This window comes from Macrobrachium rosenbergii, chromosome 13, assembly GCF_040412425.1.
Source record: "Macrobrachium rosenbergii isolate ZJJX-2024 chromosome 13, ASM4041242v1, whole genome shotgun sequence".
NCBI classification, from domain to species: Eukaryota; Metazoa; Arthropoda; class Malacostraca; order Decapoda; family Palaemonidae; genus Macrobrachium; species Macrobrachium rosenbergii.
The window spans coordinates 39,691,413-39,703,912 of NC_089753.1; the positions used below are offsets into that span (position 1 = coordinate 39,691,413).

A 12,500-nucleotide genomic window follows, 5' to 3' on the forward strand; every position below is an offset into this window, starting at 1 on the left:
TATATATATATATATATATATATATATATATATATATATATATATATATATATATATATTTACCTACTGAAAACAAAAAACAAAAGTACCTCCATTTGCTAACTACCTCTTTGTAAGGACTTCTCGATTATGCAGGGATACTGCGGGCGCGCAAGCATTTGCTGAACGGGTTACCTGGCAACCTCACCTGCCCAGCCTTTTAGGGCAGAGCTAATCTGCAACACAGGCACTGCTATTCCCATTATTAATAGAGACTCTATTAATCGTGGCTATTCCTTGCTGGCTGTATCAAGTCGAAACGAATTGTATAAATTCTGATTACGGTGTTATTTAGGTATTGTTTTAATTAATCTTTTATCCTTCCTTCTGTTCATTAATGGAACTGAATGCACTCTGTGGGGCACATAATTCTCGACCAGCCCAATGACAGATCTGAAAAGTTACTCCGCTCATTACCCAACTTCAAGTACCAATCTACAATGGTTAAGTTTTAGGCCACTTCTTTAATTCATTTAACCCCATCTAGCACCCTAAACAATAATATATACCCTTGTAGAAAAAATCAACTTTAACTACCAATCTAAAATGGAGAAGTTTTAGACCATTTCGTTATGTTATTCAGCTCCATCTAACAACCTTTAAAAAAAAAAAAATCTTTTAGGAAAATATCGTCATGATGTTATCAACCTGTCGAGATCTGAAAGTTGCACAAGCCATGGTGTAACTTTGCGTCCCGACTCAAATTCAGTGATTTCGCAAAATCGTAACTGAACGGGGACGATCAAAAACTCTCTCTAGGTATCATGTCGCTAAATCTGACGAGCTAAAATTGAGGGACATTGAATTACTTTGACATTCCTGATGCATGTCAAATGAAAAGACCTTTCCATACCAATATTCGGGAATTAGATCTTTGCCTTGCGAGTAAAACTTTTATGCGTTTTTAAAACTGCAATTTCCGAATGTGTGGAGGTCGCCTCTCTCTAGAGGGAAAGAATATTTGGTTGATTTATTAAAAATAAATTGGAATTATCTGATGCCTTTCGACATCTATCTCAAATACCTCGGAGGAATGTAACGAATTATTTATTAGTCTGATAATTAGTATCAGTGATACTTTGGTAAGGTTGCTGAAACTTTTCAAAAGAAATTTCATTGAAAATTCTGTTTAATATGAGAGGAATACATTTCATCCATAAGGAACCCTATTCCATTAATTCGAAAGTTCACTGAAATTTCCATACAATAAACAGGGAACATATTTCATCCGCAAGGTCCCCTATCCCATTATTTCGAATTATGTAATTTTCTCGGGAATGTAAAATAATTACAGTGACGCTTCGCCCCACAAAACTTGAGATACGAATATCTAAAGGTTCGGCAAACGTATTCATTGAGAACCATACTTACTCCAATCTCTTAAAAGAAAGTAAATACATCCAGTGACTTGAGATGATGAAAAGTAAATATATCCACTGCTTTTTGGGGAAAATTTACCCGGTTATGCAATTTGGAATCATAATCTTTCAAAAATTTTCTGGCGGACATTAATCGTCAGAATATAGGATTTTCACTCGGGTCCTGTTCGATCGATTTTCAAAAATAGTTTGTTGAATTACAATTTGCAAAGTGACCTCGAACACGCTCTTCAAGACAAATGGATAAATAAAAATAGGAAACAGGATGGAAAGGCAGAAGGGATTGGAAGCTGGAGAACTGAAGGATTGACGAGTAACATGTTTTATTCTCTTTGTGTTGCTGTCGTAAAGGAGAACTAATTTTATTGTGTTAGATACTGTTTAATTCAACTGAATAACGCTGTATTCGGCTACGCTTTCCTGGTGTAATTAAATGTTACGACTTTCTCTCTCTCTCTCTCTCTCTCTCTCTCTCTCTCTCTCTCTCTTTCTCTCTCTCTCTCTCTCTCAACTCCTTATACATTTTTCAGCTGAAATCACTTTACTCGTGTGGCGTGTCTCAATTTGCAATTTACTCCACGCAGAGAGAATTACAAACCACAGAAGCTGCGCATATTTAATGTCTAGCACGAGTCTGCTGTGAGTGGCAAAGAGTAGCAATGGCGCCTGAGAGCCACTGACATGATAGAGGGAATGATGCGTAACACAGGCTACCATGATACATAACACAGGCTACTATGATGCATAACACAGGCTATTATGATACATAACTTGCTACTATGATACGTAACACAGGCTACTATGATGCATAACACAGGTTACTGTGATGCATAACACAGGCTGCTGTGATGCATAACACATGCTATTATGATACATAACACAGGCTGCTGTGATACATGACACAGGCTACCATGATGCATAATACAGGCTAGTATGATGCACAACACAGGCTACTATGATTCATAACACAGGTTATTATGATGCATAACACAGGCTACTGTAATACATAACACAGGCTATCATGATGCCTAACACAGGCAACTACGATGCATAACACAGGCTACTAAGATACATAACACAGGCTACTTACCTGTAATCTGTCATCTGGCAACACGGCCTCCAATATGGTCCAGATTCCCATGAGGTTCCTGGAAGAATAAGAAGAAGAAGAATAAGAATGATGTAAAAGAAAGCTGGAATCAGGGATTCGTAAACAACAATAATCGGGACGTTCCTAAGATTTCATCATCGAGACTACCAGAGAGAGAGAGAGAGAGAGAGAGAGAGAGAGAGAGAGAGAGAGAGAGAGAGAGAGAGCAAGGAACCAGCATGAAGGAGGGGAAATTCTTTCAGCAATCTTCCACGATCGACAACCCGGAAGATTTCTAAAAAGAGATTCTCACCCCTTTTTCAAAGGGGATTATGCTTTGAAGTCTTGCCTGCAGCTCTTCCAGAATTTTGTAGTTATTTCCATAAGATCTTTTCGAAAACAATTTGAGGTTTGAAGTGTCAGAATCTTGAAGATGTGTCGAAGACACTCACAAACTTCCAACTATCTTGCATTCGCGGCGTTTCCCATTTTTTTCTTGCAAATAACTGGATTTTGTTTAGTTATGCATAACATTTTAGTGATAAAACATTAATATTTGCTTTCAACTTCTGTCAATCTTCTCAGTTTGATAAGACTAAATGACTGATTTAAGGCAATGGTTCTTAAATCAGTGTTTGATGAATGTGTCAAGGCGAATTTACATGATTTAAGAAAATCTATTCTATCTACTGAGAGTTCAACTCACTTCAATTCAAATCTTTACTTCCAATTTACTTTGGTTATTCTCATAAAATTAACGTTAAAACGTTTACAAGAAAAATACTTTAGTTCTTTGCTCAATAATATCCAGTACATCATTTTATGCTGCATATGTAAAGGAAATATATTGCGCTGAAAACAGCACAAGTGTACTAAAGTATATTCTAATACTTCTTATAAGATGTGAGAATATGCTGCGATCATCCACACATACATACACACACACACAGAGAGAGAGAGAGAGAGAGAGAGAGAGAGAGAGAGAGAGAGAGAGAGAGAGAACATGTAAATCATAGCCGTATCTCATATAATTTTCCTCAGATTATGACATCCATTACAGTAATAATTCGTTTTGAACCACTGCACTCTCTGGCCATTCTTTATTCATTGTTAGATAAATTGGGGTAAAGGTTATTGGTCTGTTAACTCAGGGGTCACTTAAAGGGAAGAGGAGCTTGAGAACCCTTAACCTTAAGTTAAGAAAACTGAGAAATGTCTTCACCTTGCATCACATTGTTCGTATGTCAATACTTCACCTCTCTTCGTTGGGCAATAACTACTTGGATGAGAAATAAGGTCATGTTGTTGAAATGAAAATTCTTTGGTTATTAACTACCTGCAGACTTATGTTTAATCAGTCTCGAATAAAGTATTGTATTGTATGAAATACTTTATTGTATGAAATGTTGTAAGTGGGTTATAACTTAGGTGAAAAATTGCAACAAACAACTTAATACTGATGGAATGCTTAGTACCTTCGTGAAATATATTGAATGTATCCGTTAATTCTAAGACATTTCATATATTTGTTCGTTTCCTCTTATAGTTAATTATTGCCCGCCAATTATCATCTCATAATTACATCCAAGCTGTTCTTTTCTCCTTTCAGGTTTCAGTTGAGCCACAGAGATTAACGAACCACCGGTACAAAACCACAAGGATGAGCGAGGAATGAAGCATTTGAGGAGAATCAAGCGATACCAGCAGTTTGTCGAATGCCTCCTCCTCCTGATGTTCACACCCACTAAGAGTGCCCCACTGGAGAAGCTGACCATAGCATGGCCAGCACAGAACCTTTACCCACGAGCCTACCATTCCCAACAGCCAGGTTGCTTGGCAATGAATCCTTCAACTGGACGGGACCTTATATCAATGAGATGTTAGACGTGACCAACGACGATGGGGCCCTCAGCAGCCCCATCCCGGGCAATATCTCCGACGCCATCAGAGCCGTTGAAAGCGAGGCCACCGCCAGGGACGAGACGCTCGTCATCTGGGAGATCATGACGCTGGTCGCCATCTTCGTGCTGACGGTGTTGGGCAACGTGGTCGTCCTGTTCATTCTTCTGGTGAGGCGGAAGAAGCTCACCCGGATGTGCTACTTCATCCTCAGCCTCTGCATCTCCGACCTCATCACCGCCTTCCTGAACGTGCTGCCGCAGCTCATTTGGGAGATCACCTACCGCTTCCGCGGCGGGGGATTCCTGTGCAAGGCTGTCAAGTTTGGCCAGCTCTTGGGACCTTACCTCAACTCCTATTTATTAGTTATGACAGCTTTAGATCGTTATCAGGTTATTTGTTATCCATTATCCACTTGCTCCTGGACGCCCAAGAGTTCCAGAAAGATGATTTATCTAGCGTGGGGCCTCGCTCTGGGCTCTTGCACCCCTCAGGTCTTTGTATTTAGCTTCCAGGAGGTTGGCGATGGAACCTGGGATTGTTGGGCTTCCTTTATACCGCCATGGGGCCCTAGGGCATACGTGACATGGTATGCAGTGTCTGTATTTATACTCCCTCTCATTATTCTCATATTCGCTTACACGTGCATTTGCAAGACCCTCTGGGTCAACTTCAAGCTCAAGCAAATGGACGAACACAACGAGTGTTGCCAAGAGAGAAGAAGACCACAGCTCTTGGTGCACTTGAGACAGCAGAGAAGCTGCCTGACAACTGGGGGCAATGTTTCGACATGTCTCCACAAGCCTCAGGTGCGGGGCAGCACCCTGCCACGATCCAACACCCACTCTGTGCTCCTGCCAAGCATGAAGACGTCTCCGGAGTCTAGTCAGGCCAACAGCCAGGCGCCGAGAATGGCCTGCAACCCGCAGACTAATCCGAGGGTCCATTCCATCCGTAGCATAAGTAGGGCGAAGATTAAGACGGTGAAACTGACTGTGACCATCATCTTGTGTTACATCAGCTGTTCTGCACCGTTCATCTCAGTGCAGCTCTGGCACGTTTGGGATCCACATGCAGCTTCCTCGCCTTTCTACAATGGTAAGAACCCCCTGTTCCTAGTAATTAATTTCTTCAAAATGTCTACAATCTCAGAGGTTGGGTACTTGAAAATGTATGATTTATGTATGTGACAACAGAGTTCATCATAAACACATCAGTTAGCTTGATATAATCACTGTAATTAGTTAAGATAGTTCATCTAGAATTTATAGAAATTTTGAACTTTGACTTTCTAGAATGCACAAGGCTGGTAAAGAAGGTTAAAAGCTAGACGTACATTGCATTTTCTCCAGTGTATTGCTAATTGTAGGATAAAGGTTATTATAAAGTGAATAAAAGTTATATGCATTACTATAGGACGTCTGTATGGTATATTGACGCGATTCCGAAAGTTATCTGTGAGTTCTGTCATAACTTTGTATACATTATCTTAGTAACTTGATAAGTTAACAATATCTAAGCAAGAATTAGCTTTCAATTATTTCTAAAAGCACTGAATAATAAAATAAATCACTGATCACGCTGCTCTGAAAAAGACCAGCAGGAGTTTTGTGCACTACATCTGCTTGCGTACATACATACATTCATACACACGGACATATGCGGGTACGGAGAAGGAAGCTAACACAGAGCCGCAGTGGGATGAAATGAGAATTAATTTCTAAGAAGAAACAAGTAAAAAAATGCACCGAAGTTTCTTCGGTGCAGTCGAGTTTTCTGTAAAGCGTACAGTGCTGTTTGAACCGCGGCCCACGAACCTTCCAGACACGGCCCGGTGGTGCCCTGTCCTATGGCGTTGCCAGACGCAGGATCATAGCTAATTTTAACCTTAAGTAAAATAAAAACTACTGAGGCTAAAGGGCTGAAATTTGGTATGTTTGATGATTGGAGGGTGGATGATCAGCATACCAATTTACAGCCCTCTAGCCTCAGTAGTTTTCAAGATCTGAGGGCGGATAGAAAAAGTGCGGACAGAAAAAGTGCGGACGGACAGACAAAGCCGGCAGAGCAGTTTTCTTTTACAGAAAACTAAAAGGAAGATCGTTTGAAGTACAGCTGATGGGCAGAGGAGGAGAAGTTCGTAAAGTTATAAAATATGACAGGTAAAAGAGGAAAAGGTGGGAGGTACGAAAAATTCAGAATGGCTTTTAAAAAGTACTTTAGAGAAAATAAAAAGTTGTATTAAAGAGAGATGAATGAAGAGGCTGTAGTCCGAAGGGAACGCAGTTATATGATCATGACATTTACAAAATTAATATTATGAAGACCTTATAAAAGCAGAGACTACAGAATAAAGTTTGTGAAAATGACCATTGGTAGTGCAAGGCTTAGAGGTCGGGGGTGGGACCATTAAAAGGTTGAGGAATGGACAGGCACCAAAGTTTGATGGCATGATAGTAAAAGTCTCACTGAGTGGTGACTCATCTTTCGTGAAATGCATTCAAATCATATAGCACAGATCATCATTCTACGAGATCATGTAAAAGATTTTTGTAACAAAAAAGGTTTATGTAAAAACGTTTAAAAAGTAAAGCGACTGGCATTAAAAGGGGTCAGGGAAGCGGAAATGACACATCCTCACGTCTTTGATATTTTTATGGAATGGAGGAGTAGGTGCAATGGGGAAAATTACATGAAATATCAGAGCAAGTTTATGGAGGCAGGAAAAAGAGAAACTACACCAAAGTGGAACAGGTGATGTCCAAAGGTTATGCAGCATTTATCAGTATTTGTAAGGAGCTGCCGAGTTTGGAGAAAATGTTTGAACGTGTTTGTCATACGAGGAAATGAAAAGTGAGAAAGTTACGATGATGTACAAGAGAACTAGCAATATGGAGCAGTGATTATAGGATGTGTACGATGTAAGACCCAGAAATGTGATGGATGATGGTAGGAGAAGAAGCGAGAGAAACTAGAATGGAGGTAACAGGAACTCTGTAAGAGTTGAAGAAGAGAAAAAGAGAGTATGAAAAGGAAGTGTGGATGATGAATGCACATGAAAGCAAAAGGTGTGGAAGCTGCTGAGATGAATAATGGTTTGTTTTATACATGATGAGTTAAGAAGAGGTGATAAATGACTTTATTCAAGGCTTATTCACCCAAAAATATGGGCGGGAGAAATACTGACGAAAAGGGAGTAAAACAATATAAGTTTTGGGAGGAAGGAAAAGAGGCCAAGAGATTACTGGCTAAATTTAGTGAATGACAGGTTTGAAAGCAAGGGCTTAGTATTAGGGGGAGGGTCACAAAACCCATCCTAAATTTACAAAATATTATTATAACTATATAACAATATAAATATATAACTGTAAAACTATATAATTATATAACTATATATCTATATAACTATATAATAATATAAATATAAAACTATATGACTAAATAACTATATAGCTATATAACAATATAACAATATAGCTATATAACTATATAACTGTATAACGATATAACTACATAACTATAAAACTATATAATTATATAACTATAGAACTATATAACTATAAAACTATATAATTATATAACTATATAACTATACAGGTATACAACTATATAATTATATAACTATAAAACTATATAACTACATAACTTTATAACTATATAACTGTATAGCAATATAACTACACAACTTTATAACTATAAAACTATACAACTATATAACTATATTAACTATCAAAGTTCCAATCCCAAATCTCCCTTTCCCCAGGAGCTGCCTTCACGATCCTGACGCTGCTGTCCTCCCTGAACAGCGTGGTGAACCCCTGGATCTTCCTGGGGTTCAACGAGAACCTGTCGCAGGTCCTGAGGTCCCTCTGCATCTGCCCGAAGCAGAACCGCTTCGGCCACCGCAGGAACAACACCTTCAGGAGCTCCAACAGCAACAAGAACATCCGGCTGACGGTCTTCACCACCACCGAGGGGAACAACCAGCTCGTCCACTCCTCAAGGGACTCCTTCAGCAACAGGCACACCATCACTTAAGGGGGAGGAAGGAAAAGGTGGGGATGGTGATGATTATGATGATTATGGCGGTGACCTTCAGAAGGACTTCAAGGATGTTCATAGTTTCGTGTGTGGGATCGAGTGACTTTAGAAGTGGTTAAGTGTCCTGATTTTTGGCGGGGGTCTTTGCCTTAGGGTTATTCTCATCTGAAAAGTTCAGGATATTTATTGTGCGCGCTGGAAGCCTCGAATTACTCTAGAATTAATACATTTCGGTGACGGGAACTTTATCGTAAGTCTGACATTACTTGAAAAGTTTAAATTTCAGTGACGGGAACTTTATCATAAGTCTGACATTACTTGAAAAGTTTAAATTTCAGTGACGGGAACTTTGCCATAAGTATGACATTACTTGAAAAGTTTAAATTTTAGTGACGGGAACTATCATAAGTCTGACATTACTTGAAAAGTTTAAGTTTCAGTGACGGGAACTTTGTCATAAGTCTGAAATTACTTGAAAAGTTTAAATATCAGTGACTGGAACTTTATCATAAGTCTGAAATTACTTGAAAAGTTTAAATTTCAGTGACAGGAAATTTATCATAAGTCTGACTTTATTTGAAAAGTTTAAATTTCAGTGACGGGAACTATCATAAGTCTGACATTACTTGAAAAGTTTAAATTTCAGTGACGGGAACTTTATCGTAAGTCTGACATTGCTTGAAAAGTTGGACATTACTTGAAAACTTGATGAAAAACTCACAGTTTCCAAAAGAATACTGAAATGACTCAAGAAGTGATCATGTTCATAAGTTTAATATTACCTGGAAAAAATTAAAGGACCTAGTTCTACAAGACGGCTCAAAATAACTTTTAAGAAGCGTTCGTGACACGACTGAGGACTTGGCCAAAGTACTGAATTTCACTTAAAAATCTAAACTTTACTTCTATTTTACAGAAAGGCTCAGATAACTTTAAAAATGATTAAGTACTCTAATCAGGACTTTACTTTATGGCTCATTTTGTTTATAAAATGAGATCAGGCATGATGACATGGACTTTGCCAAATTTCCAAAATAGAGGACATAAAAAGGATTACCGGGCGATTTATCTGTTATTAATGAGAAAAGGCACCGGCAAGGATGTCAACAGATGGCTCACATTTGAAGATAAAGAGAGAGAGAGAGAGAGAGAGAGAGAGAGAGAGAGAGAGAGAGAGAGAGAGAGAGAGAGAGAGAGAGAGAGAGAAACTTATGCTGAGAGGTTGATTTTTATAAAAAAAAAAAAAACAAGAATAAAGCAATGTTTTGGTATAATTATGGACAGTTCATTGACTTTTATCATGTACATTTCCCAGAGAGAGAGAGAGAGAGAGAGAGAGAGAGAGAGAGAGAGAGAGAGAGAGAGAGAGAGAGAGAGAGAGAGAGAGAGACTTACTTATGCAGAGGCTGATTTTTATAAAAAAAAAATACATCAATGTTTTGGTATATTTATGGACAGTTCAGTGACTTTTAAAGTGTAGTTTTCAGAGAGAGAGAGAGAGAGAGAGAGAGAGAGAGAGAGAGAGAGAGAGAGAGAGAGAGAGAGAGAGAGAGAGAGACGTTGAAAGGAGAGATTACAGACTGCACATACAGAATAAAAGAAGCAGCAAAAAATATACCAGAGGAGGTTTTGTTAAATATCTTTTGATGGAGTTTAATCTTAGAGCAAAATGAGTTATACATAACGATTAAGATCTTAGAAGGTAAAAAACAAAGACAAATTGAAGAATTCTCTACCACATAAATCTCATTACAATCCTCTTAGGGAGGGAAAATAGAATATTGGTGAGAATTTGATCATTTGGGTGGTTTCATTTCTCTTGAAATTCGAAGTTCACTTCATGATCTCTCTCTCTCTCTCTCTCTCTCTCTCTCTCTCTCTCTCTCTCTCAAGAAATTTTAAAGAATAAAAGTAGGAATCAATTGCCTTAAAAGGTTGTCATAATACCGTTTGGGAAATTCAGGGACTCGATCGTCAAAATGATAATATAATGATATTTAATTGGTTGTTCAAAATTTCTCAAATATTCACAAGAATAATTAATACTCTCTAAAACCACATAATGCCAAATCAAGTCAGACTGACAAGCACTTAATCAGATTTGAACCAATATATCGATTTTATAATGCCTAAGTTAAAAACCAAAGTATCCCTTTGCCAGTGTTTTTCCTCATTTTCAATTAATGACATCAGTCATCTGGCAACGTTCGCAACTGTCAATAAAAAAGCCTTTCGTCAGAAGTGATCAAACAATCTTTATCATATCACGGTCAGCAGTCGTCCGGAAAGAGGTGTGAACGCAGAGTTATACATCCGTTACAAAAACACACGGAAGTCAAACAATATGAAAAAAAGAAGTTCGCTGGCAACTCTCGCAAAGGGGGCAAAAGTTGCGTTCGACAAACATCCTGGCGCGTTCTTTTGCAACATGCCAGAGACAGACTTCCAGTTGCAAAGCAGCGATTTCCATGCAGAGGGACAAAAGGGAAGACGGCGGGGTGATATTTCATGGACAGGACACAGAATATCTGCCAGATATCGATTTATCCAAAAGGTTCTGAAAAACCCCGACGGAAAGAAAGAAAGAAGTGGAAGTAGAGACTGTGGAAAGAACTCTGGAATCTCAAAGTCTGGAAGGCTGGAATCCCTTACCGGAGGCCTTTGTGTGCGTCCTATGTTGTATGTACTCGTTGTGCTCAACATTCTTCAGTAGGCTATTATGTTTTTTTTTTTCGTGTGTGTTCCTGAGATCCATGTCTTGTGTATATATACATACGACGTTTTATCACCTACAGAAAATGAAAAGAACACTGAATGAGTAAGTATCTATATAAACAAATAAGTGTATCTGAATTATTAGAATTTTGTGGCCACACTGAGAAAAAAATATGGCGGCATAGCTATGCTGATTATGACACTGTGAAAGATAATGAGTTACTGTACATGTCCCCGTGTTCATTAAGATGCCAAATAACCATCCCATCACGTCGAAAAAGGAGAGAAGAGGAATATCCTATTTATGTTATCATTGTTCTTTAAGAAGAAACAGAAAAGCACATTGACGCGCGCGCGCCCTGACTCGAAAGCAAAAACATTCAGCATACTGAATGTACGCCACAACCTCTACACGTGCATGAGTTCTTACACTTACATAAATACATACATACACAAACACCCGCACCCATACACATATGCATATACACACATATGTATACATAGAATCTACTGGTCAATTTTTACCATATACGCATGCAATTGTAATAGCCTCAATGCCCTTTTAACTTCTCGAATTCTCCCCACTTTTTTGCATACGCTTGTCACCACAAAACCTTAGATCCAAATGTAATGAATATGAAGTGATTCTGATTCGAACCCGCATCCCGAGTATCAGAAAGAGGTCACGCTGCCGACCTGACCACGAGAAGGATATATATATATATATATATATATATATATATATATATATATATATATATATATATATATATATATATATATATATATATATATATATATATATATATATATATATATATATATAATCTATCACTTATAATGAAGTAGAATATAAAATACAGCAACTACTAGCATACTAGCAAAACCTTGAGAAATTCTATGTAATGACTGGGCGCTCACTGAATCAACACTCCACGTGGGCCTATGGCCTCCTTAAAATGGAAAAAGACCGCGGGATTTTCTATAACTACGATCAGGTGGAGCCGTCCTTGAGGTCACCCAGCAAGGGGCGTCTCCATCAACTGACGCTGATGGAGTTGCAATGTAATCGGAGGGAATCATCATCGGAGACATTTTCCCCCTCGGGGTATCGATGCTTGACGCGAAGAACTTCAGACTGGCGTGTTTGACTGGATGTCAATTGTCTAGATTTTTATTCACTCCATTTTATTTTTCATGAAAATTATGAAATTATCTTTCGAGTCAATTAATTACTGTTGTTTTTCAGTTTACATCAGATATTTACTAATATACATTTTGCCTATTCCTTTTCATTAATTCGGTGCTAAGCGTAGAGCTAACCTTTGATTTACAGA

General features: G+C 38.3%; 1 protein-coding gene across 1 annotated transcript in view; it reads left to right on the plus strand.

The window, feature by feature from the left end:
• The window catches only part of LOC136845220 (oxytocin receptor-like), a 41,469-nt gene extending 29,599 nt beyond the window's left edge, over window positions 1–11,870 (plus strand). The window contains exons 3-4 of the mRNA XM_067115292.1: window positions 4,118–5,505; window positions 8,171–11,870. Of these exons, the coding sequence (XP_066971393.1) occupies window positions 4,287–5,505; window positions 8,171–8,445 (1,494 nt within the window). The 5' untranslated portion in view covers window positions 4,118–4,286 and the 3' untranslated portion in view covers window positions 8,446–11,870. The remainder of the gene's footprint in view (window positions 1–4,117; window positions 5,506–8,170) is intronic.
• The last annotated feature ends 630 nt before the right edge of the window (window positions 11,871–12,500 follow it).